We start from the raw sequence: 27734 nt of genomic DNA, 5'->3' as shown, positions 1-27734 counted from the left end.
CACGCTACAGAATGGTGAATCGGGTCACTTCAAGATCAAGGGGAAATCTAAATGTGGAATGACGTCACATACAATTATGACTTTGCTGAATTCTATATGATAGGCAAAGGGCAATTAATTGTGGAAACGGGTATGATTCTGGTGAGAATATAGTATAAAATATAACAGAGTGGCATATCATATTATACATATAATGCAAATTTAATGTCATTTTGCAAAAGGTTACTTTAATTTGTGTGGGTGTGTTTCTTTTCAGTCTAGCTGAGACACTTACATGGCGTGATAAACAGCAGTCAGCATCTGCACCATGAACTCGGGCTCCAGGAGCACGCGGTTGCACGGCTCCCTCCAGAGTTTCTGCTGCTGCCGTGGGAAACCGCAGACACACAACCTGAGGATCACACACAAATGTCGACGGCGGTCCGTGAGCATCGTGCGCTCGCTGGGTGGCTTCGACTCAAGATGGCTGAGCAGTTCCGGCGCGCCGCAATCTCCGGAGTCGCAGCTTGCCGTCTGACTAAAGTGAACTCGCTCCGGGCATTGTCTGGAAGTCTTCAGTCATTCGGAAATAGCGAGCGTGCTGCGGTGGGAGCATTAGTGGTGAAAGCCCCGGAGCAGAAACACTCATCTTATGAATCAAATATTGATTCTCACTGACTCCAAAACATCGCCGGAGAAGTTTAAAAGTGAAATTCCCTCAGAAATTGTGTGATAGTAGGTGCCGTCGCCACAAGAAAATGTCAAAGAAATTAATGAGTTATAAAACAGGTCAAAAAGTCACAACATATAGCAGCGTCCCTAACACAGTGGAACAACTATTCCAGGAACTCTGAAATGTTTTGGCACCAGGGACACCTGACAGGGGAGGAAAAATTCCCAAGCACCCCCCAACACAAAACCAAAATGGCAACTAAATATAACTACTGTGTGGACACCTCGATGCCATTGGAATTAAAAATGTGCCTATTTCTGAGGAAAAAAGTAAAATAGAAAAGCAATAATATTAAACCTTTTTTATGGGAGGAAAAAATTTGGAATGTAATTAAAATGCTCATATATTGAAGATGAAGAAAAAAGTTCTTTAAAAGAACAAGGAAAAATTTTGTCAGGTTCAACATTTGTAATCTGAGCAGAGTGAAGTCATATTTATACAAGACATAATATTGTGATATAAAAGCCAAAATTTAATGAGAAAAAAAAGTATACACGTTTTGCTTTCTAAAAATATAGGACTTTATTCCTGTAATAATGGACTTTTCATTTAAGAAAAAAAAAATATTCATGCAGGGAGGACAGATTCATGTGAGCATGCGTCACATTCACAGAGCTTTTATCCGGTTGGGAGGAGTACCGGTATTTGGTGTATTAAGACCATTTTATTACCCCATAAGTACAGTAGGTATGGACTTTTCTTAACAAATAGAAGAAAATGTATTATATTGTGGCCCCTCAAGCTGTTTCTAGCAACCCCCCACCAGTGAGCACTATTTAATTTCAACTATTCTCCCTGAGGGCTTGTGAACATTATTATTGATAAAACCCTCACCGATGTTTCAGCAGAGAAAAGTAATAGCCAACTTGTCCCCAAGAGGCTGTTAATTATATACATTAAGTAGATATTCTAATTATAATAAGTGCAACTTAAAAAAATGACCAAAAGTGTAAAAAAAAAAAAGTGTGCTGCAGAGGAAATGAAAGATATTTACAGTATATGTTTTCTGTCTGTGCGTGCATTCCTCACCGTGAGCTCATTCTGCAAACTGACTGATAGGAGGATAGCGGCATGTAGACCACAGCAGAGTTGTAGCACAGCATAAGGAAACCAAGAACTTCAAACCTGCAAAATGCACACAAATGTCCCAATGATCATTAAGAATGATGTCACAGTATTCTATATTTTTTTTTTGAGCCGGGTTTTTATATCCCGCCAGCTTGACATCCAGTCCACTGGTCAACCAGTGGAGCATTTTACACTGCCCGTAAAAGTCAGTACTCCTCCACCTTGGATCGTGTGCGCATCGGCATCAATGCAGGAGGTCTTCAAACTGCTATAGAGCTCGTGCACCTACGTCATCAAATCGCGTCGGTGGCCGGAAGTGCCGGTCAAACAAACCATTCTTCGATGCTAAGTCTGTTGGAGAAGAAACCTTCGTAAAATTCGTCTTATAGCACGACGCCCAGAGTTTTGTCCGATACTGTTTGACATTTAGGAGGTGATAATATACAAAGGTACGTGCAAAAATGAGCGACACTCGACATAGAGGACCCATATTTAATGCCGAAGTCGATGTTTTTGCCAATAAGAAATTGGCTTGTTAACCCGCTTGTGCTGGTCTTGGAGAACTGGATCTACACCTGGATCTGGTGAGTAAATCGTCGAGATTTACACGGAAGTTTGAAAGCGTAGAAAAGTCTGGATGCATATAAATACTTCGTTGCTGGATCTGTGAGTAAATCCCACATAGCCACTCAGGTTTTTTTTCAATACAAATACCAATATTTCAATAAATTACCCCTGCTTTACACAAACTCTCATTAATTAACTATGATTGAAAAAAAAAAAAAAAAGACAACGAGTTGGCTCCTCTGTACACGAAGCGTGTTGCAGGCACACGTTAAACTTTGGTAAACCTCTCTGTGACAGACGTTTTTTTTTTAAACATGCATTGTTCTCAAACGAGATCAATGCGTATTTAACAAAAGAAAATAAAGCGCTGGGATAGGCTTCCGTACACGGACGAGCGTTGCGGCCACACGTTAACCTCCGTAAACTACTGTGTGATCGCCGGTTTATTTTCTTTTTTAAATAAGCATTGGACTCATTTGAGAACAATGCATATTGGGGGAAAAAAAAGTCTGTCGGGGAGAGGTTTACCGAAGAATAACGTGTGGCCGCAAGACGCTTCGTGGACGTTGCAGACGACTTCAGTTCCCCCCCACACTGTCGAGTAGCTCTTTTTGACCGGCAATATGACGCCGTGAAAATGATGATGTCACATGCACGAGGACTATAGGAAGCTCCTGTGCTCGACCATGTGGAGTGGAACTAAACGACTGGCTGTGTATCATCACAGCAGCGCGGCAACCCTTGAGGGCCTTCGCGCTTTCTCGTCATCAACAATACTTCAGTCTCACAGACGGATTTCCGCATGCGCTGAAAGGAAGGCCCGGTCCTGATAAAAGTCTGCTGATTATATTTTCCTGCCCTCCTGTGTTCCAAATGTACCTGTTCTGAGCCGTGAAGGTCTCTCGCTGAGGGTGGAGGCCGCTGTACACAACTCGGATCAAGTCGTGTTGACACAGAGCCCCCTCTGTCAAGGCCATGGAGCCCAGGCTAGAAGGCTACAAATACACAAAACGCAAAGAAAATATATATTTAAATGTTTATTACCATGTACTATGTGTACTATGACACATTCTGAATTATGGGCAAATTTGGGTTACACTGCAGCCGCCGAAAGGAACTGTCATCACCAGAGGATCTCTGCATGTCCTTGGATTCAAGCGATCGCTCTTTTGACGTGTTATTAATGATAACAGCCATCTTGGACAATAGATAAAGGAAAAAAAAACAGAATGCAGCCTTGTATAATGAAGTGGGAGCAGACAATGGGACTGGAAGCCCCGATGTGGAGAGAACAGTGTGAGCACTGCCCAGCGGGGAACAGGAGAGGGAGGGGTGGGGTGAATCTTGGCCAAGCATTACCCAGTTCAAATAACCTTATGTCTGTCTGCTGAAGTCAGAATGACACTAAACATTTGTATAAGACCCGGTTCGTCGTGAAAAATAGATTGCACGGGAGCAAAGGAACGAGAGCTTCGTGGGTTCCAAATGACAGGCAAATGTGTATTGAGCTACTTAAAAAAAAAAAAAAAAAAAAAACGTTGGGGGGGGGTGGGGGGGGGGGGGGCGTAATCCTTTCAGAACGTAACAAAAGGTCTGCGTCCGTAAGTCATAGGTGCTGAATGTGTCGATGTGGCTTCAGCCGGGCTGGCTCATACATACTGCCTGGGAGTCTGTTGTTAGTTAGAAGTGATCCGCATATCATCTAAATATGGCAAATCAAGAAGGTAATATTGCCCCGGACACTTCACCGGTTTGTGAGATGTTCTTCACGTTCTTCTTCCGTGTCTGAAGGGGCGTGTCCCATATAAGGGGCCACGGCGTGTTTTCAATGGCGACTGTCCGGGGTGACGTCACGGGCAGTAGATGCAGCCAATATGGCGACCACTTGGATGTCGAATGACACTTCCGCAACTTTGCGCATGGGATGACGCGCTCTCCGCTCATATTTATTTTTTCGTATAGACATTGAAGTGAATAATATTACATGTATTTTTCATTTTAATATCTATTTTGGAATGTTTATAGGGATGACACCTGGGCTTTAAATACAAAATAATCAAATGTAGAAACTCTGTTCACAGTACGTGTTCGAAATGCTTACTAAAACCACAGACAAAAAGTCACCTATTAGTGTATTTGAGGTGATATAAGAATTTTTATTTTAAGCGTATCAACCCCATTTTTGAAAGCATAGCGATTACACAGCAACTGAACATTTCACTAATTGGCAAATTTATTTCAAGTGCCTCTTGACTAAGGGAGCGTCAGGTGATAACTGAGAGGAAACTAATTATTGCACACAACGAGATTCTTATCGCCTCTTCATTGTGGCGAAGCCCGCAGTTAACATCACCCCTATATTGAAGAGATATTTTCTTTTAAGGACACTGCACGCTGTGAGGGAACGACGGATTAATTTAAGGAGCGACTCAAGGGTATGCTAATGCCGACGACGTTTGATTTATTCTCTCAGCACGCACGCCCGAGCCTCTCGAGCTTGTTATTGCAGTTATAAATCGCGTTCAGCGCCGCACCACACTTGGCCACCTTCTCCAGCCCTACTGCACAATCCGTGTCGTCATCTCACATGAAAGCATATAATAGACTCTCGGTGCAGGTAAAATCAAGCTCCGTTCCCAGTTTGAGCTTTTCCAGGGTGTCACCTTCAAACCCGCGTTAATGAATTACTGTGCTCGGCAGAGCGCTGCAAGGCAAGGAGGTGGTGAATCACCAGCGATGCCTCACTGCAAGTGCAAACATTTTAGTGTCAGCCTAAATTAATGGTTTGTCTTTTTTTTTTTTTTTTTTTTTAATCATAGAGGACAAGCTCGGGATAAAAAAAAAAAAAAAAACTTGGCAAGGAGCGGGGGTGGCGCGTTCTCACCTCGTGATAAATCGATGGTTTGGATAACGAGGGGATCGTGAAGGAAAGCAGCCTGCTGTTGCCGTCTTTGTCCACAATTTCCTGGGAAATGGAAAATAAGACGGAGAAGTTGTGTCATTAAGGCAATGAAGGATTTCTTTGAGCAATCTGCTCCCTGATGCTCAGGCACAGTTGTAAGTCTTTAAAACGAGGCTGCCATGCCTGAATTGCATAAGCAGGAATAAGTTACTGACCATTCAGGCAAAATACCTAAAAAGAAGGTTAGATTAAAAAATAAAATAATAATAATAATATACCAGCAACAAAACTACAGTATATAGCATCACTATGTAACAACGGAATACGCAAAGATCAGATGTATGAGTATAAGCAGTTTCGCAGTTAAGGGCTAATTTGACTTTTTACGTCATCCGAATTTGATATTATCCTCAATGAGATGTATGTTTTTCATCAGATATTTTATGACATCATGTTTTTCAAAAATTCATTTCGCTACTCTGATTATTTTTTTTTTGATATTGATAGTTTAGTATGACCCTGCTTATTTGTTTATTTTTTAATACAGTATTTTAAATACAGATTCATGTGATATATTTTGATTTCTGTGTCTCTGTAACCAAGCTCAGCTAAGAAATTTTAAGTTGTCTTACTGGGCAAAATTGTAGTTTTACTAAAACCGACCTTGATTCCTCAGAGGATCCATAATTTAGATTTTAGAAAAAGAGACTGTGATGCCAAACAGGTTCAAATGCATCACGCATTCCTCTTTACAGAGATATTCCAGGCCATGGCTCGCTGGTTTGAATTTGTGCAGAATGAGAGGCATACATCATGGACTGAATGTCCTTTCAGCAGCATGGGGCGAAATGGAGTGCTATCTATTGGCACGTCTCTTCGCACATTTTCAAAACGAGCTTTCCTGCTGATGCAATCTAACCGCAGCCCAATAGCTGAGGTTTTACCCGTAGGTTCCTTTTCAGGTCTTACAAATGCACCTGAGAACTTAATGGTGATGCGCCTTTATGCCGCTTGGAATTTTCCACATTAAAATCATCCGCTTCAATTGACAGAAAAAAAATGCTGTTGGGACTCATTCCACATTTAGAGTTATTTAAAAGGCTACATCCAATCAATAATGTGAGTCGAGTTGGGCTGGAAAAAAAAAGCGTCGTGTGTCTGATCCAAATGCTGCCACTAGTTGACAGCTCTCCAATTACTTTGTTTGTGAATAAAAGTCAGGAAAACCGTGCTTTAAGCCTCAATTCTCCCAAGAAATTCCAGCTCAATTCACTAAAGGAGAACGTGACATAGTACGCTGCTGTGTGCTGACGTTAGCTGTAAACAATCAGCAAAAATGACAAATGTCAATGCAATGACTAGCCGTCCATCCATTTTCTTTGCCGCTTATCCTCACAAGGGCCGCGGGGAGCGCTGGAGCCTATCCCAGCTGTCAACGGGCAGGAGGCGGGGTACACCCTGAACCGGTCGCCAGCCAATTGCAGAGCACATGGACGCCGTGCTGCCTAAAAATGAATATAAATAGTGATAATTTTGCTTTTATTGTCCATTCAATTAGAAGGTGAACAAAGTTTGTTTTGCTGCGGCAGAATTCGATGCATTATTATGATCTTTCGGCGTGCAAACGCACTTTTGGTGATGGTGGACCTTGAGAAATTATTTTCATTCAAAAAAGTGAATTCTGTATCATTTATTTTTTTTAATATTATCGAATAAGAAAGACCATTTGCTAATATAAATAATCAAAATATTTGGACAGAAAGCGGGCAGAAATTCTCCTTCCTGTTGAACGAACTGAACTGGTTGCCAGCCAGTCGTAGGGCACATCGACACAATAAGCCGCACTCACAATCAATTTAGAGAAGTGATTTCCAACCTTTATACAGCCAAGGCACATATTTCACAATTGAAAAATCCCACGGCACACCAGTAAAAGTCAATGTCACCAAAAATGGATCGATAAATTATTGTATGTACTTCCTGCCATCTAATAGAAGAGGATTTTTTTTTTGTTCTGTCTGTCATTGTGCCCCACTGGCATAAATAGATGAATAAAGAGTGTAAATGGTTTTTTTTTTAGCAATTAAATAAAATTGGATAACTTCCCACGGCACACTAATGTACCCCGGAACACTGCTTGGGAATCATTAGAGTGTCCAATTAATGTTACATGTTTTTGGGATGTGCATGGAAACCCGAGTGCCCCGAGAAAACCCACGCAGGCACTGGGGACAACATGCAAACTCCACGCAGGGAGGGCCGAGATTGAACCCGGGTCCTCAGAACTGTGAGGCCGACGCTTTCCACCTGCTCCACCGTGCCGCTCACGCGATGACTATAGTTTTCAAATGTACATTTTTCTTCTATCTTGCACTGGATGGAATGTAACAGAATTCTCCCAGGGAAAGGCTGCTGTCATTGTGCAACCTGACAGGCCAAAGTAAACACTGAAAAGTGACATAGTGGTGAAAAATAGTGGCTTACGAATGCAGATGGATGCCTCTAGAGAAAAGTGACACCCACCAGGTTGTAGATGCCCAGTAAGAGGGCCTCAATGCAGCCGTTGCTCTGACGGTCTCTGCTGGCTGTGACTCGCAGATACACCCATACCAGCTCGGGCAGGAACTGCATCGTGAAACGCCGCAGGCGGTCGTCGGAGCTGCGGTACAGCTCGAACAGCTGGTGGCACACGGGCTCCAACAGCTGTATGGATCAAAACAGAAATGCATAAGATGCTGCAAATACTGGATGTGCCTGCAGCTAATACTCTGATGCGATGAGGTTGAACGCGCACCGGTGGCTCTCTTTTCCAGTGTGAGCATCATCACCTTCTAACATGAACGCTCGTCGTCCTCACATAACCGAATAGGTCTTGGGGGCAAAGACTAGTCAATAATAGGAGGTGTCGGAGGGGTAAGGGGGTAAATCACCATAATGGATGTCAGCCAGGTTGGTCTTAAAAGAGGCAGCCAGTGTGCTCTTGTTTGAGGCCCTTCAGCGGTGATTAACGCAAGAGTCTAAAGAGCGCTTTTATGTACTTTTATGGCGCAACAGGTCGTTGACACCTATCCATTTCTTGCATATATACACACACACAAGCGCACGTCTCTACCGGCTAACTAATGAGATTTCAAAGGCCGAGCTGAGATTCGGAATTAATTTAAGTCTGCAGCTGGTTTTCATCAAATTTGACCATGAAGTAGCAGGGAGAAAAAAAAAGGCTGCCAAGATAATTGGATTCTCCCACTGAATCACTAGTGTAAAATCCGAGTTCCGTACTACTGAGTGTCGCTGGCCTCGGATCAAAGATTGTCTCCAAAGTGACAAAAGAAAATCTAGAAGGTCGACTTGCTGGTACAGAAAGCATAGGAAAAAAAAAAAAAAAGCTTTTCCCGCCCTCACTAATTCCATCTGTCGTACACTTCTGAGGTCCCACGATTTGAAATTGAGTCGAAATGTTTACTGTATACCATTTCCTTTGGGAATTATTGCTCCGAAATATGAACAAAGTGGAAGTAAGCTACTATCAGTGATGGACCGCTCGCTATACAGGGATGTTTGTGTAGACATGTATACATATACAGTATATGAAAAAAAAAAAAGTTAGGTTACCATCCTGGCCAATATTGCCTCTAAGCTGCGCAACTGCGCACTTGTCGCACACTCTCAGCGCAGAGGAAAACAGATCCAGCAGGAGGGAACTATAGCTTGATATTTGTTTTTTTTTTTTAACAAGGCAGCACACTGCCTCTCACCAACCACAAACTCTACAGCCTAGTTTACCTGACACCGCTCCCCTCCATTTTAAAGTGTTTGCTCAGACACGTAAAAAATTAGAGGGAACATTGATCCTGACATATTTACCGCCATGCTTAATTTGGCATGTGCACAATCCACAATTGCACATTTTACCCCCATTCGCCATATGTTAAATATATGACACGCTGTATTTTACTTTTTGTCCAGGTTGTGCGTGCAAGTCTATTTTATGTCACCTCATTGCCGGGATCCTGGATGACCCGGTAGAGCGCTGGTACCAAGGTCTTCTTCAAATGAAGGCTGCTGGCATACCTTGAGAGCTGGGTTTCTGGTAAGGACTGGGTAAAAGTAGAGAAAGAAAATAATGTCCGTTGGGCTGAGTGATGACACATACTCTGGTAAGAACTCATTCCGGTCCCTGAAATCATATCGGTGAAATTCTCCATATACTTTCCCCCCCTGCGTGACACGCAGCCATATAATTGCAGTGAAAAACTGACAGCAATGTCAAACGGATCTCGGCAGACGTGAAGAAATTAGTGACAGGGTACCATAATTAGCCAGTGTCGAGATAATGGATCTACTCTACAAAAGAAAAAAAATAAATCTTGACATGAAATTACACGATAGAATGAAATGCTGAGTAAAGCCTTTTGTAAATTCAGAACAGCGTGTGCTGCTCTTCACCACGCACACAATGAGTCATACATTCTATTCAACAAGCCTTTGCATTTTCTTGCTGTTGCTCTTCAGCATACTTAATTTTAATATGTACGTGGATGAAACGTTGAAACTAACATAATTTGCTGAAGTTACATATTCTGTGTGTGTGTGTGTGTGTGTGTGTAAGCACGAAAGATTGGTTTTCAGCAGTACAAGTCCATGCAGAATTTTACCCTACCTTCCAAAAATAAATCCAACGATAACTTCCGAGGTGGCATTGTCAGTTAATATGAGCCACAACGGAATCAAATCAAAAAAAGGGGCGCTACCTTGAATTCTGACAGCCATTCTTCGACAACACCGCGCTCTGAACCCAGCATCTTCCTCAGAGACGCCCCTCAGCTGCCTGGTAAAAATATAAACGTTTTTAAAAAAGCGTGCAAAAGACCCCCGTCGACATTTTGAAAGTCACAGTCGTTAACTTTTCTGCATTTATACACTTGAATGACCTTGAAAAATATGCTACTTAAAAGAACTGCCTGTACAGCTAATAAATGTTTAATGATGGAAGATGTTTGACCCTGTATGAAAAGATATTGTTCAGTTTTACATTGTCAAAATAGCACACGCACAAAACACAACTGGAAAATAGCACAAGGCAGACAATTTGTTTTGTGTCCACTACAAATCATAATACTGGTGGCTGCATGTAGAGTTCCACAATTTTTTAATCTGCGTTTTATAAAATGTCCTTCTCCCTTCATATTTAATTTCTTATGAGCCCTCATAATGAAATAGAAGAGTCGATAGTGAGTCGGTGCTTGGCGCTGACCACACTGTTACATAACGAGCTACGACACTGACTTCACCTGTCACCACGCATCAGTGGACCACAACCATCACCACAATCATCCATACGGTGATGAACCCGAGATTGCCAGCCTTGGGCTGGGCATTCCGTGACATCACATGCCAATCGACGCATGCACAAGTTTTAACTCTTGATATAGTTTACACAATCATAATACATCAAGTGGAACAGGCTGCATTCCATTTTGCCAATCTGTTAAGATGGCATTCATTAGTATAAATGTAATGTATTATTTGTACATTAACATTTTCCACAGCTTTTCTGGGTCAAGTCGCGGGGGAAGTAGCTTCAGCAAGGTTACCCAGACTTCCCTTTCCCCAGCCACTTCTTCCAGCTCTTACGGAGGGATCCCGAGGCATTCCCAAGCCAGGAAGAGACATATTCTCTCCAGCGTGTCCTGGGTCGTCCCCGGGGTCTCTTTTCGGTGGGACATGCCCGGAACACCTCACCAGGGATCCGAATCAGATGCCCCAGCCACCTCATCTGGCTCCTCTCAATGCAGAGGAGTAGCAGCTCGACACTGAGCCCCTCCCGGATGACCGAGCTTCTCACCCTATCTCTAAGGGAGAGCCCGGACACCCTGCGGAGGAAACTCATTTTGGCCGCTTGTGTCTGGGACCTTGTTCTTTCAGTCACAACCCAGAGCTCATGTCCATAGGTGAGGGTAGGAACATAGATCGACTGGTAAATTGAGAGCTTCGCCTTTCGACTTAGCTCCCTCTTTACCACAATGGACCAATACAAAGTCCGCATCACTGCAGACGCTGCAACGATCCGTCTGTCGATCTCCCGCTGCATTCTTCCCTCAATCGTGAACAAGACCCCAAGATACTTGAACTCCTCCACTCGAGGAAGGATCTCATCCCCGACCTGGAGAGGGCACGCCACCCTTTTCCGACTGAGGACCACAGTCTCAGATTTGGAGGTGGTGATCTTATCCCAGCCACTTTACACTCGGCTGCGAATCGCTCGAGTGAGATTTGGAGATGACGGTTTGATGAAGCCAACAGAACCACATCATCTGCAAAGAGGAGAAATGTGATGCTGAGGCCACCAAACCGGACACCCTCTACGCCTCGGCTGCACCTCGAAATTCTGTCCATAGAAGTTATGAACAAAATCCAAAAAGTTCAACTCTCACCAGAAATGAGTCCGACTTATTGCCGACCCCAAGAAACTTGAACTCCTCCACTTGGGGCAGGATCTCATCCCAGACCCGGAGAGGGCACGTCACCCGTTTCCGACTGTGGACTGTGGCCTCATATTATTACCATATGCATCATATTACAGTGGAGTTCAAAACAAAATTGAAGGAATATTGGACAAAATGTAGAGAAATAAGAGTTTAGGCGGCACAGACAGACACAGGCAGTCTCGAAAAGATATCAATCGGTATATGTTAAACCACGTGAATAGAACTGATTGCAAATTATGTCTGCAATCAACAGTGAGTTTGGGCCATCAACAAACGTGAAATAGCTTAGGAAGTAAAAAAATCAGTTCGTGTACACCTCTCTTAAGACTTCACAGGAATTCATCGGAGCGAGTCCTCGTTGGACAAATAGGCCTTTGTATTCTTACCTCGGTGAGCGACAACTCAGAGCTCCACAGCGAGAGGCGAATGGTGTTCAATCCTGTCACACATTGTTGAGGGTCACCTGAAACAAGAGCAAACACAATCAATAATTAACAGAAATGTTCCCGTGTTTATTATACTGGATACGTGCATCTAGTAGAGACAGTGGAGGAAAAAGTCATCAACAGGTTACCTCGCCTCACGACCATTAAACTGAAACTGTGACGAACATTAGTACAGCATAAACTCATCTGTTTCTGAGTTTTCATGACCGGCACATCAAGCAGGGTGACATTGCCAAACTCCAATGCCGTAGGTGGCAATAATACGCTTCACAAAGTTCGTACCAACTATAACGTGGCAAATTTCTCACCACGGCTCTATTGATCGGCTTTGATTGGTCACTGTCCCATTCGGCCACAATGCAAGAGGACTTAAATGGCACAAGGACAAGACAAATTCCTGCACACCTTGAATGGAATGTGTAACACAATTACATGGGACAATTCTTTTTTTTTGGCGAGGAAATTGGTTCACAGATTTTGCATAATACTGCCAACTGTGTAACGAACAAAAATATTACAATAATCAACCAGTGGAACAGCGGATGTTGCAAACCATTAGCACCGTGTAATCTGTCTTGCTTTCTGCATTGCTCAAAAAAACAAATGTAAATGCAACAACAGAACATTAACCCGCTACGTAGCATCATTAAGGCACACTGGAAGTGAGCTTCTGTTCTTTCCAACTGTATGATTCGGTCAGGCTACCGGGAACACCTATTGCACAATTATTGCTGGATAACTAGTTGACGAGTGAAAAAATATCAATGACCTCATCGATTCATCGGCGCGACTATCATCAACTTAGCATCAACTGCAAAAAAAAAAAAAGTTCACCCACTTTTTGCCATATTATGTAACTGAGTCAAAACAAATTCAGCTTTAGGAAAAAAAAAAGGGATCTAAACTAAGACGCCCTGATAATGAATAGCCTGAAGTTGAAGCAAGTGCAGTGAGACAGCAAAGCACTTGTTGACTTTTTTACTAGGACAACTACTACGACTGTTACACATTTTGCACTTGAAGGTGAGAAAATGCACACAGAGACTAGCGCAAACAGATGCTTGCTATGATTCCTGTAAAAGCGCTACACTCATGTTTAGACAAGATTACCATGAAAGAAAAAAAAAAAAAGCACTTCTAAGGTGTTTGGATGCTAATAATAAGAAAAGAACATGAGTTTATGGTCAGAACTATTAAATGAATAATTAAAAAGCCTTTATTTTGAGGAATGACAAGGAAGAATCTGCTCACTGATATTTTTTAAAAAAATCAGGACTCAGGAATCAAAAGTGCTGAAAGTCCGCCCTTTATCCCTAAAAGAACATTTCTGAGGTGTCCAGTTGATTCAGCCTTCTGTACGCAGCCTTGTGTTCGTCTGAAAGACACCTCAGAGGAAAGATTCAAGAAAAACACAGCGACGCTGCGGCATTTTTCAAGACTGAGGCCCAGTCATTGTCATTTGCCATCGCACTCGCAAATCTGCACAGTCGAGCACGAAAAATCATGCGCGTAAAATTTGTTACAAGTAGAAATACATAGATATTGAAAGACATTGTGTATTTTGTGTACTCTTGCCCAATGTTCCCGCTAAGCTGCGCCACTGCGCAATTGCGCACTTGTCGCACCAAGTGAACCACAGCCTGACTTATTTTTTCCCAACACGGAAGCACACGGTCTCGAACAACGAGCTGCTGCTCAACCTACTTCTATTTCCTAGTTTACCTGACACCGCCCCCCTCCGCTCTTAAAGGGGTACACTGATAATTAAAAACAGAACACACAACTGCAAGTTTATATCCACGGGCACAACTTGTGGACCACACCCATAACTTTATATCTGCGGGCATGACTGACCACACCCGTACATTTTTTAAATGTGGGTGACTGGAGGCCCATTCTTTCTGGCAAAAGCTCGATATTCCGGTCAGCAATCAACCATCCATTTGGCTTTGATGTTAAATTGCTATCTCAGTCAGTAATAAGGCTAAACATCTAAATACTTGCACATTATGTTGGTATAGAGATGATGATTATATGCGCAGCCTAAAAAAAACGTCTTGTCTTGCGTGACTGGGGACTATGAAAACAAAATCTAAAATAAATGTATGCACATATTTGGCATTTTCTAGAAGCTTTTTCGAGAGGATCACGGTTGTTGTTGTTAGGCTGTCTGACAAAAAAAGAACAACGGGACCACGGGATGTCTAAGGACATTAAGTCAAATGTAGGGGGGAAATGAAGGCAACTGTCGTTATTTGAAACGCACGAGATGAGGCGGAAGACATTTTGGAGGTGCCTCGAGTTGTGGATCGTTCACATGAGTGCAGTTTAACTCATTTGGGTCATCGTGGAGGGACTCGAGCGCATTCAAATGGTCTACGTGAATAAATTATTCAAAAACTCTCAGTGGCAACAACATTTGGTTTTTTGTCATTTTTACAGCAGTTCCTAATGTAATCTTGGGCATTTCTTCCGAACCGCGAAGCCATTATCCCAATTCAGTATTTAGCTAGCCAACTTGCTGTCATTCTCAAATTAACTAAACAATATGTCCCGCGTGTCACGGGGTCCAGCAAATGACAATAACCAAACTTCCTTAAATGGACCGCTCCACCCATATACAGAATTGGGTCATTGTCCAAAGCAGCGTTCGCAAAGGACTAGCAAAGTATGGCCATCCTGTTTACGGCACTTCAAACTCTAAATTACAATAGCATAAAAAAAGACTGCTAAAGAGTGCAGATGATTGGAACCGAACCAACTCACAGACTTCAAAGTCTGATAGATTATTCCTTTGTTTTATTTGTAACCTGTTCATGGCAATCTTTCTTTCTAACAACTGTCTTGAATATTTATGCAATTAGGAACCCAGTATAGTGACAGTCTCATCTCAGCGCCGTAACAACACAATAAATGCATCACTAAAACACTTAGACTTGCAGAGTAAATACAGCCTAAGTGCCCAATTCCGTTCAGTCCATTCAGCGCCTACACAAGATTTCTCTATAAGTTTCAAATGAGCCATATCAATCATGTTTTTCTTGGTCGAGAAAGGGCTCCCCTCAGTCAATGGAGACTGAGGGCAGCAAGAAAATGAAGTGCTGCAGCAAATTAGAGACTTTGGATTGTGATGCATCTGTGGCCAGATCAAGGGCACAGGAACATGTATCCGTTTTTCAAACACCTGAACCGGGGGCCATATCTGGTCTGCCAGATTGTTTTCTTGTGGCCTCTTTCTGTCACGGTGCGGGGCTGGGCCCAAATGCAGTACTCGGAGACGAGGGCGTTAGGCGTCGTTTTATTCAAAGCTGAGGTCATACAATGTGTAAGCAGTCCGAGAAGGCAGAGGCACAACAACGCTAGGCTAGGCGGGATCCAAAAGACATGCAGCAAGGTCTGATGACTAGGAGGCAAACTTGGAAACATGAACTAAGACGGGAGTAAACTATGGTGACACAGAATCGCTGTGATGAGGATAGCTGACACTATACTTTCTCTCGGTGGTGGAGATTCCTGCTGGTAGTGAATGCAACTCGCTAACTCAAGGCAACGAACTGGCAAATGCCAGTGACAAAAACTCCAAATCTAATGCCTGTCTGATTACAGTCCCAATGTGAAACGTCCCTCTTGGCAGTGGCCAAGCATTCTTCATGACACTTTCTGACTGAACTGATTTCTCATTATCTAGGCATAAAGTCTGCTCTAAAATTGGTATTTTTATTTACATTTTATGAATTTTACAATATTCTTTTTTTCACCAAATCCCTGAACATAATAACATTCTAATTCTACAATTATTGCATTTAATTGTTACTATTTTACATGCCTTGTGATTTCAGATTCAATTTATTGTTAAATGTAAATACTAACTATAGAATATGGATGCAATTTTCTCTACTGTATATGGATATATACAATAGGATTCGGTGACATTTACATGATTTTAGCAGTCAAAAGTGCCCTCCGATGGAAGGCGGCCCCTAGGATGTGGCCTGCGATTACGATTAATTTGTCATCCCTGTTCTAGAACTACTACCTGGTAGTTGTTGAAAAGCATCAATGGCAAGATGAGCCCAGATCAAACCAAGTAGCTACCAAGCAGTGGAAAAGAAGTATGCGTTTTTAAAAATCTGAATCTTCTTTTCCTTTCGGCTTGTCCCGTTAGGGGTCGCCACAGCGTGTCATCTTTTGCCATTTCAGCCTATCTCATGCATCTTCCTCTCTAATCCCAACTGCCCTCATGTCTTCCCTCACCGCATCCATAAACCTTCTCTTTGGTCTTCCTCTCGCTCTTTTGCCTGGGAGCTCCATCCTCAGCATCCTTCTACCAATATACTCACTCACTCGCCTCTGAACATGTCCAAACCATCGAAGTCTGCTCTCTCGAATCTTGTCTCCAAAACATCCAACTTTGGCTGTCCCTCTAATGAGCTCATTTCTAATCCTATCCAACCTGGTCACTCCGAGCGAGAACCTCAACATCCTCATTTCTGCCACCTCCATTTCTGCTTCCTGTTGTTTCTTCAGTGCCACCGTCTCTAATCCGTACATCATGGGCGGCCTCACCACTGTTTTGTAAACTTTGCTCTAAAAATCTGAAAAAATAATGTTTTCTCACGAGTACTGATGGCAAGTCTGCATCCAGAACCAAACAATAATCTTTATTCATTCCATGCTGATGAGCTTCTATGTCTACGACTAAGTAACTTATTACATCGGGATGTTCTAACTCATGATAAGTGAAGAGAGAGAGCGAGGTTGGTAACCACAGTAACAGGTGGGCAGAGGAGACGAGCTTGAAATATTTAGAAGGGTATCCTTTCACCTGACATGATCTTTATAGTCAAACTACACTTCTTTGTGTGCCTTTTTATGGGAAATACTTTTAATTTTTGCTTGCCATTTCAAAATACCTGGACTTGACGAGATTTATATCAATGGAGTATTAAGATACTGTCTTCTCAGATGTACTCTACAGGTATATACTGCTTACACACACACACAATCTATTGAATGAATTCAGGTGTCACCTTGCATAAAATAAAATACCACACCTTGGACATCTTCTCTTTCAACAGCTGATAGATTTACTCACTACATTATGACATAAGGTAAGTACTCAAAAGCAATTCAAAGCATTGTGCTAAAGTATATAATATAAGCAAAGTAATACCGTAATTTCCAGCCTTTAAGCCGTGACTTTTTTCACACGCTTTCAACCCTCTGGTTTATGCAGTGTTGCCGCTAATTTGTAAATTTTTTCCTAACAGCCGCAAGGGGGCACTAGAGCGGAAAAGGTTAGAGTGAGACTGGTGGAATATATGTGCCGAGGAAGTGACTTTTACTGGTATGTTTTGTTTTTTTTTTAAACAAAACCAACGCAGCTGACTAAGAGCTGCGTTAGCGTTAACGTTGTGCTAGCATGTTGCTGCTCTATCTCAGTGATTTTTAAACTTTTTTTTTTTTTAACCGGCCCTGTTAGTGCCGAGCTAGCGTTAGCGGCGACCTAGAATGTTGGTGCTGTGTTACTGCCATGTCTCAGTGAATTAGGTATGTTTTTTTTCAACCGGTCTTCTTAGTGCTGTGCTACCGTGTTGCTACTGTGTTACTGTCTAATGTTTTTGTTTTTTACCAGCCCTGTTCGTGCTTCAGTGTTGTTGTTATGTTAAGATAAGATAAGGGATTAAAACTTTTAAAACTGTGTACTGTCTTTCTTTGTAAATCTCGTGTTTTAATGTGGGTTCTAATATGGGCACTTGAAGTTTTTACACAGGTGTGGCTTATGGATGTACCAAATGGTATTTTCTTTACAAATGTACTGGGTGAGGCTTATAATCAGGTGCGCTCCGTACGCCGGAAATTACGGGAACTGACTCACTCTAAAGACTAACTTGAGCAAACCTGGCCCAAATGAACAATGCTGGGTTTTTTTTACCCCCCAAAGGTCATCTGAGCTCACTCTACCATGAATTATTGAGCTTGACCAAGTTCTGCACCCGTTTGCGCTCCTGACTTCAGGATGCCCTTTTTTGTACGGGTAAATATGCAACTCAACAACGTGCTCCTCCACTGCCAGGAGGCAAGCACAGAACAGCGCGCATGCATTTTACCAGGAAGCATTCCTGCAACTCAGAGGAAACCAGGAATCTCTCATTTTTCCTGACGCGTGCTTATTTGCGGGTGGTTTTCGAGACCACACACAAACAGTTCATCTAAACATTTTCCCTAGCTAGGAAGATTAACTCCTGATATGCGACCACAATGAAAGTTAACAACTGAAATCCCCGCCCCCTCGCCCTATCTTAATCATTCAGAGAACTAGCCACTCTGTGGGAGAATGGGCTGTCTCCTTGGGAATAGACGGAGCTTTTATTAATAGCAAATTTTCCAGCGTACTACAATGGTTGAGTGTATTGCCGCGAGACAACAGTGCACAGGTACAGAGTGTAAACCGCATGCCATTGAAGTTCAGGCGCGCAAAGGTCATCATCGTCAGACAGCCCAGCACAATCAATATGTTTCTTGGCAAGTCAATGTTTCTTCCCCCAGGACACAAACACTGCCATATTTGAGTAGGCTAAATAAATCCTAAGCATGTCGAGCAAGACCAAGTGAATGGGTTAAAAAAAAAAAAAAACTGAACAAAAACAGACAGCGATGGTGACGCGCAATAGAGACGAAGGGAAGAATTGTCTACACTCTCACCATCATCCTTCCCACGTTGCTCATAGATAGGCCAAGCGAGGGGAACTGAGGCGTGCACGCATCCCAGGCTAAAATTAGCTCTGCTGCAGCTGCAGGGCCAGACGTGTTGGGATGGGCCCGTGTTGTAACACACGAGCTCCCTCGCACATACGCAGTACACTCTGGGCTCGGCCAATTAGACAGGGTGAGCCACAACAAACACGCAGAGAGCGCGCAGGTGAACGGACACCGCCAGCATACTGCCGCATCCTGACACTCAAACAGATGGCTTGAACGCAAACACTACAGACGTACAGTAGAGAATCGTCGTGTCAAAAGAGTGAGCGGAGGGCTATTGTTATGATTCCCGTTCGTTGGTTTATTTATTGTGCAAAAATGGCATTTTCATGAAACTCCTCTGTAAGAACGTAATATGTCCCCAGCGTTAAGTGTTTCATATTTTATGAGGATCTGAATGAAGCTCTTGAAACATGATAGGAAAGATAATCAATGCATTACTTGACCGATCAGATTCCTTTGAACCGTGGTAATGTTTAATTTCTAGTGTCAGGAAGCCATCAAAGCAAAATAGAGCGCAGTACCTGACTGAAACCAGCGGAGGCGCTGTTGACTCAGTCCCAACTAATTTGCTCTTAAAAGAAGAAGACCTTGACATGCGCTGTGAGTAATTGAGCCACATTCATGTTAAGGCACAACCCTTCCAAGCAGCATTGTTCTAAAAACTACTGGCACAAAAACAGGAGATCAGAACATTTGTTTCTCACGATGATGGGCTCAGCGCGCCAGAACCGTCCCGGGCCAACGATCGTCGAACCCTCCAAACAATCGCGACTGGTCAGCCGTTTTTTTGGCCAGTGGAGGTAGTGGCTACCTTCCTGGAACTAGACGCCGACTGAACAATGCGATTGCCTGGCTACAACAACAACATCAGAACACTCAGGGAGACTTTTCCATCGCATTGAAAATACTTTTAATCAATTAATTTCCCCACAATTGATGCAAGAAATTGAATCAAATTCCTATCCCTTCTGAAGAAACAATGTATTTTCACTGTTCGCTGTGACAAGCCATTCACGTTGGGGCCAAATGGACAAGTTCCAGTCTGAAGCAAAACCTGGTGACGGTAGAGGCTGTACCCCACTTCTTGTCAGCGTCAGTTCTCCATGACTCTATTGAGGACAAATACTATAGGAAATGGATGTGAGCTGAAGGTTGATGTACAAAACCTGGTGAGTCATATCCAGAACTACCGTTCTAAACCATATAACGGCAACCTGTGGTGAACTGTACCATTTATCGCCTGTGATGACGTATTGTAAAGACACAATTGACTCTCCATTTTGCTCAATGAATAAATCATAGCATGTCCGAGCCCAGTGCTTCGCTATTGGTTAGCAATGGATTAGATCATAAATAATCAACACTTTGAGGACGAGGCAGTTGAGCACTGACTGAGAGGTGTAGAGGATGAGCTGCGCTGCGGCGCAAGCCTCAGCAAAGGCTGACCTTGAGCATGCCCCGCCCACAAGGCAGACCACACACGGGCTTTACACAAGTGAAGAAATAGCCGAGAGAGGAAAGAGAGCATAAAAGGAGAGCGTGCATTGATAACTGCGCCGCTCCCGAGAGCACGGCTTCTGCATTAAAACAATGACGACGTGATTTCCATTTTGGCTCCATGAAGTCCACTGCGGCTGGTGCAAATACTGGCCCAACGATGACAAAATGCCCAACCCAACTAACCGTAGCCAAACTAATAAGCATTAGTGAGAGCACTCTCGATTTGATTATCCTTTTAATGCTGCAAGTGGCGTTGAAGAGCGTTCCTGTTCGCAGGCGCAACCCCAACTGCCCGGTCTTCTCTCCTACGCTTTCCTTCCACGTACTTTCAAACCCATCTCGACATCAAATAGCGGGCACAGATTCAAAGGCTCCGTGGATCACCCAGGGTTTGGCGACGGTTCAAATTCGGACTGACAGGGAGTCGTGACCGGCAAAGAGAGCCAAACGGCGCGGAGGGGAGAAGATGGCGCTCCGTCACTAAACGCTATTTTCAAATGGAACACCCATTCATCCAGTTACTGTAACAGCCCTCGACCCTATTTGCATTAAACTGGTTTTAAGTGAAGACGTATTCAGGTAGACCAGCATAAAATTACGTAAGAAATTTCAAAATCGGATGATGGGTTGTGTGCAATTTAAGTGTTTTTGTGTGACAAAAAATTCTCAAGCATCTTCTTTTCGTTTTCTGCTCCTTCATATTCCGTCGTTTGTTTTGTCGAACAAGTGTCACTTTTTGATGGCGTATTGATCGGATGACGACCTGAGCCCCGAGACTGCAGTCTCATTGGATCCATAATGGACCTTTCCGACTGGCGATCTTAAGCTCCGCCCCCTTAGCTATAGTTGCCATGTCCCACAAGCTTCCAAAATGGCGACTGAACAGAACAGGCTATCGCGAATTCCAGATAATATTGCGGTATGTTTTTTGCCAAATCCGTCAGACTTTTCTACAGAGAGGTCTCAACTATTTCACGCAAAGATATGTACACGGAATTAAGATTTTGGATGGAGCGGGACGCAATGTCAGAGTTCGATGTAAAAAAGTTTGACGTCTCACAGACTTCATGTTGAAATCCAACAAGATAAAATAGTGGAATAGTACTGCGCATGTAAAGCAGGGTGAGTACTTTTTATTGGAAAGATCACGAGTAATATCATTGTAGTCTTTAGAAGTGACTTGACTTGGCTTGTAATCAAATCTGTCTTAAAAGTCTGATGTGATACAAATAGGCAAATAGACACTTCTCTTGCATGACATGGCGCATTTACGTATCACTAACCCGACTATTCGGCATAAAACATGACACACTTCATTCGGCAGGTCAGTGATACGCTAACAAAGTGTAAGTTGTTCTCCTGCAATGTATAAAACACTGATTATAATGAAATCAAACGCAGAGAAGATACTTCTACCTCATTTACCCTCGAACATACAGCCTTGTGTTTGTTGATATTGTTCACATTTAGTTGTATGTGCGCTCTTCCGCAAGCCTTAATCCTTCGTAGACACTTCGTCAACTGTGTTTTAGGCTTTGGTAAATGAATCGAGAGGGCCACTTGTAACCCAGCAGGATTATCTTTCCCCAGAATTGCACGCTCCCCAAGCGCACCTCAGGACCATTTTCTTCATAACATTAACTTTTCCCAGCGCACGCTACTGACAACCAGCATTGCTTGTGGGACAACATGGCGGCAGCGGCGTTTTGAGCCAGGGGTTAAGACAACGTGGCGATCTGATTATTACTATTATCAATTATTCACTTTGCTGGTGAATCTCGAGTACTTTACGGTTCAGTCCCGAGCCTCCGGATAGAAAGATAATCAAAGAACGGCAGCCGTTGTGCAAACTGTAGCGGCAGCCAACACACCGACGGACATGATGCACGGCAAACCAATGAGTCACATCCAGTCGGCCGTCAAGCCCGTGCACGCAACCCCCCTAAAATGACTCCACTCTGGCTTTTAAGCGCACCGAGAACAAGTCTTAGAGGGAGGGAGGAAAAAAAAAAAGGCTGAGAGAAATTGTGACACAAGCTAAGAAAGACATTCTCCACTTGCAAAGTACGTGTTAAGACTTGGGTTCGCTTATCTGAAATCTCTCAGGAAGAGAAAAAAATAAAAACTTTGACTTGTTTTCATTGAGGGGGGAAAAGGGGGGAACGTCAGTGGGCCTGAAGCCCGTGTGATCCTCTGAGTCTGTGGGGGCGAGCTCAGTGGAAAACCGTCCCCGCTGCTAATCCATGCCGGGCTAATTACAGCTTTGATCCTTTGGGTGAGCGCGTCATCACAGGAGGATACCGAGCCGGCGCGTTTGCTTCGGCCGCAATGTTTTGCCGGAATCGGGGCTGCGTTAAACATTTGCATGGTCGCGGCACGCGCTGTTGTCACGCCTCAACTGCCCGCGCATCCATTTTCCGTAAACACTTATCGCGTCCGGGGCCGCGCGGAGATGGAATCTCTCCGAGATGACTGGATAAAAAAAAAAAAAAAGAGAGAGACAATCGCTCGGACTCGCATCGACACCATCATGAAGAACACAGTTAAGAACAACAACTTCAGCCTTCTGATCAAAGCAAAACGGAACAGAACATTTAGAAAGAGCATCTCCCATCTCTCCACTGCAAACCCAAACCGAGAGAAAACAGAGTTCAGAACATCACAAACATTTCATGCTTGCAATTTACTTTGCGTGTTCAAATACTTTTATCCCATCTGGCGGACAGGCATTTACGCTTAACGCGATTGTGGGAAAGCAAAAAAAAAAAAAAAACTGCGGCGATATGCCGCTTCCTCGGCAAAAAGCGGATGAATGGCACGTCTTCCGTTGCGACGTCGATGCGGCAATTTTGCAGGATGTGCTTTGTAAACGAGGCTTTTACTTTTTTTTTTTTTACTGCGTTCTCCACAAGAAGCGGTAAGTTACGGTGATCTTGTTTTATGCGGGGTGCACGTTCAATCGCGAAAGGCTTCAGTCGACCCTCACCTCAAACAGCTTTGCCATTTATTTCGAAAGGGCCGCTCAGCGCAAGTGGCATTTGTTACTGAACGGGAGACGGATTAAATGGGTAATAGGGAGTTTCTGTTCTAAAATAGCCTGCTGTCCTGGTGATAGTCCCAAAACACAGAGACAAGAGAAAGGGAGGAGAAGGAGGAGGAGGGGATGATGATGATAATCGAGGATAGGCAGCAGATGGCATCGCATCAGCTCTGCGTCTTTGCCAGCGACGCTATGATTTGGGAGCCCCGCCTGTGCGAAGATGAGGGCAAATAATAAACGCCATCATCAAGGCAGTTGTTAGCTTTAAGGACGTTGAGAAAAAAAAAAAAAAAAAAAACAGCTGCTCGAACGCTAATCAACCGAGTTCCTGTTTTCGCGCGGGTCAAACGTGGCGGGGGCGAGTGAAAGCGGAAGCGCTTGGAGTGACCGTGCGCAGCGATCCTGACAAATGGAAGTGTCCGAGGCAACTCTGGAAAACATCAAATTGCAAATTTGATGTCCTAAACACTTGCGAGCTAATAAGACAAAAAAGCCCCGAAAGCTCTACGCAAATGAAAGATTTATAAAAATCATCCATCCATCCTGCATATGGAGGAATAATTAGGCTGCACTGGAAAAAGAGGGGGAAAAATGTAAATATTACAAGGCAGCAGCCTTCAACTTTGTACTCATATTACTAAAACTGTAGTTTTTTTTTGTTGGGTTTTTTTTTTGGTTACACTTTTTTTCCATAACATTAGAATGAATTCAACTTGGCGTCACAGTGGAGCAACTGGTGAGAGCGTTGGCCTCAGTTCTGAGGACCGGGGTTCAAATCCTGGCTCCACGTGTGTGGAGTTTGCATGTTCTCCCCGTGCCTGCGTGGGTTTTCTCCGGGCACTCTGGTTTCCTCCCACATCCCAAAAACACGCAACATTCATCGGACTCTCTAATTTGCCCCAAGGTGTGATTGTGAGTCCGGCTGTCGTTTGTCTCTATATGCCCTGCGATTGACTGGTGACCAGTTCAGGGCGCCTCCTGCCCAATGTTAGCTGCGATAGGCTGCAGCACTACTGCGACCCTTGTGAGCATAAGCGTCTCAGAAAATGGATGGCTGAATTCAACTCAATTCTGCTTTTTTAAATCACAGCTTTCTTTTTGTATTAGGATGACCACATTCTGTTGACATAAATGGAAGATTATTTTTAGAGATTATTCCAATTTCCGTTCTAGAATGTAATATTTTCCTCATAGTATAACTTTCTGGTAAAATTGCCACTTATTCTTTTAAAAGTCTCGGTTCCAACACTTTATTTAAATCATAACTTCATTCTTGCAAATTATAACTTTTCTCATTGCTCTTGTTTTTAATGATGCCATTTTTCTCATGCTACAACTTCAATCGCATAATATGAGAAGTGCCTTCTTGTAATCCAATTTTTCCTGGTAAAATCACAAGCATTTGTCATAAAGTGACTTACATAATTTTTTTGTGCAATTTTGACATTTTCTAATCTTAAGGACTTTACCTTCACAATACAGATGCTTCTTCAAAAATTATGACAGATTTCTAATGAGTAGCACAGCTCAGTTGTAATTTTATGATTTATATTTTCTTGGTTATACTGCTTTAGTTTTGTAACAAATATATATAATAATAATCTGATTATAACAATTGTATCTGATATAATAACGTTCTCACTAAACTGTGATTTTTAATTTCATTAATGGACCTTTTTCACAGTACAAATTAAATCTCGGTAATCTTTCTCATAATTTCCTGGTAAAATTATAACAATAAATCCCAATTATAATAATTCTGTAGAATGACATTTTTCTCATGTTATAACCTCACCCTCATAATATTGCAAGGACTACGTCATTATATAACTTTTCAGCGGGGAATTGACCCCTATGCAAAAACAAAACAAAAAATATGCAGTTGCAAAATGATTAATTTCTCCTCACATCCCAACTTTACTTCTGAAAAGTGGGTGCAACTTCCTGATAATTGCACATATTTTTGCAACTATGACTTGAATTATTAAAGCAAATGTGTGTGTTTTTCCCCCTCGTCTGTGAGTCAGTGGGCCTCCTTCCTCATCATTCAAGCACATCAGTCTCAATAACCATAACAACACGTACACTTGAACGAGATTGAATCTCAACGCCGCACTCGTAAATCATTAATTTTACCGATTTACCATTCACTGGGTGGTATTACATTTTTAACAGCTGATTGGCGGACGGTCCAGGTGTACCTAATGAAGTGTCCGCGAATGACTCGTGCCACGGTGGCACACACACACACACACACACACAAAACAAAAACAATTGCGCGTTATGTACGCATTACACCGCCGCGTGTCACCGTGACAAATATGTATTTATCCCATCTGGTTTAACCATAAAGCGCGTCTCCGTCCGTACTTCCGACCCGCGTCGCTCAGCGCACTCACCTCCACGGCTAGCTAACCTTAGCTCGGCTCTCCGGCTTGGCCCCAACGGTCAGGCGTCCCCCAGTCCTTGGTCGTGACCAGGCCGGGGAGCGCCCGCCGCTCACCGTCCGCAGCGACCCCTGCGCTCCGACCAGGCGTTAACATTTACCGCGTAGTAAAGGGGGAGGGGGGGGGGGGGGGAGGAGGAAAAACCCGCCTCAGGTACCCTTCAACTCCGCACAGCCATGACGGTGACGCTTCAAGTCGGCGCCCATTATTATTATTATTATTTTTAACCAGCGACTCACCTGTGGTGACGTTCGTCGCGGTGCCTGCGCCCGCCCTCAGGAGAGAGGACACCGGCGGTGGTGTTTGGCGAGGGCGGTCACCCGGGTCGAGCAGCTCGCCTCGCGCGGATCCCAAGTTGCGACGCGAGCGAGAGCTTGCGCCTTCCCCCCCCTCCCCGACTGCGATGACGCCGCGAGCAGAACGTGACGCCATTGGTCCGAATGGGCGGAAGTCGCGCGAGCTCGGTAAAGGGGGCGGTGTCAAAGTGTGAGACGTTCACCACCGCCGGAAAACCTGCCTCACGTTCGCGATGCATTTTGGCAGTGGCGGATTCCATACGAAAACAATTATTTTTAGTTTATTCCAGGGCTGTCAAACTCTATTTAATTCTGGAGCCACATCTGATCACCAGCGGTTATTCTGGTATGGAATGGAAATTATGGAGAAAAGAAGCAAAATCTGTATACAGTACCTGATAATTTAAGTCACAGAAAAATCACTTCACCGGCAGATGTTCAAAAATTACATTTTAACATTTGCAGTGTTTTTAGAGCGTTTCTCAGTGCTTTTACACGGCACCGAGTGTCAAGAGAAGTGCGGCTCCCTTGTTTACATTCGTGAACACGCCATCACTTTGTCTGGGTACATATTGACATGGTGACTGTCGGTTACATATTAAAGGTCCACTGACACCAAAAAGAAGATTTTTAGTAAGTTTTTAACAAAACAAAACAAGCAAAAAGGCAGTCGGAATGGGCCCAGCTATTTTTTTCACCACACAACATGATCTTGACGTATATGAATTTTTGTAACTCCTGCCATGACAATCCTCTCTGGGGATTTGTTTTGGAGAAGAAGCAGGAAGTGATGTTATCAGCAGGAGCGCGTTCAGTTGGGCTCGTGTGTTTGCACCAGTTTTACCTGCGGGCAGGTAGCTCTTTGTTCCTTCGTGTTAGCGAAAATGCCGGCTCGTTGTATTGCAGGATATTGCTCGAACACTCGGGAGGATGGATTCACTCTTCCCACGTTTCATAAAGACCCGGTTCGTCGTGCAAAATGGATTTCACGGGTGCGAAGGACGAGAACCTCGTGGATTCCAAATGACAGGTCGGTGTGTTTACAGCTACTAAAAAAAAAAAAAAAAAACATTAGTTGGGGGGGACGACGTAATCCTTCTTTCAGCAAGCGACTGCGGCGTTGTCGTTCACGCCTGAGTATGCTACATACTGTCGTACATGCTGTCGGGGAATCTGTTGTTAGTTACAAGTGATCCACGTATCATCTAAATATGGCACTGATGGTGTAGTGGTACACACGCCTGCCTTTGGTGCAGACAGCGTGGGATCGATTCCCACTCAGTGACAGTGTCAATATCTGCCCTGCGACTGACTGCCGACCAGTTCAGGGTGTAGTCTGCCTTTCGCCCGAAGCTAGCTGGGATAGCTTCCAGCTTTTCCGCAACACTTGTGAGGATAAACACCTTGGATAATGACATGACATCTAAATATAGCTTGAAATGATACGCTATTGCTATATTGATATTGCCCCGGTCACATCACTCGCATGGATATTGCTTGAAC

The 27734-nt window shown here is 43.5% G+C and overlaps 1 protein-coding gene across 4 annotated transcripts in view; it reads right to left on the bottom strand.

Moving 5' to 3' along the window:
• LOC133512015 (hyccin 2-like) overlaps nucleotides 1-26319 on the bottom strand; it is a 40043-nt gene extending 13724 nt beyond the window's left edge. For 2 of the 4 annotated variants that reach the window (XM_061841196.1, XM_061841199.1), the window contains exons 1-9: nucleotides 26175-26319; nucleotides 12124-12200; nucleotides 10001-10077; nucleotides 9245-9346; nucleotides 7773-7952; nucleotides 5232-5312; nucleotides 3227-3342; nucleotides 1742-1837; nucleotides 275-391 (exon numbers count right to left, since the gene is read on the bottom strand). In XM_061841196.1, coding sequence (XP_061697180.1) covers nucleotides 275-391; nucleotides 1742-1837; nucleotides 3227-3342; nucleotides 5232-5312; nucleotides 7773-7952; nucleotides 9245-9346; nucleotides 10001-10051 — 743 coding nt within the window. In that variant the 5' untranslated portion in view covers nucleotides 10052-10077; nucleotides 12124-12200; nucleotides 26175-26319. Of the gene's footprint in view, nucleotides 1-274; nucleotides 392-1741; nucleotides 1838-3226; nucleotides 3343-5231; nucleotides 5313-7772; nucleotides 7953-9244; nucleotides 9347-10000; nucleotides 10078-12123; nucleotides 12201-25887; nucleotides 26020-26174 lie in introns of those variants that run through there. The other 2 variants (XM_061841197.1, XM_061841198.1) reach the window with 2 other exon arrangements.
• Between the last annotated feature and the right edge of the window lie 1415 nt (nucleotides 26320-27734).

Source organism: Syngnathoides biaculeatus, chromosome 14 (assembly GCF_019802595.1).
Source record: "Syngnathoides biaculeatus isolate LvHL_M chromosome 14, ASM1980259v1, whole genome shotgun sequence".
Lineage (NCBI taxonomy): Eukaryota > Metazoa > Chordata > Actinopteri > Syngnathiformes > Syngnathidae > Syngnathoides > Syngnathoides biaculeatus.
Note: the sequence above shows the minus strand (reverse complement) of the source record. Positions and strands in the feature narration are given on the sequence as shown.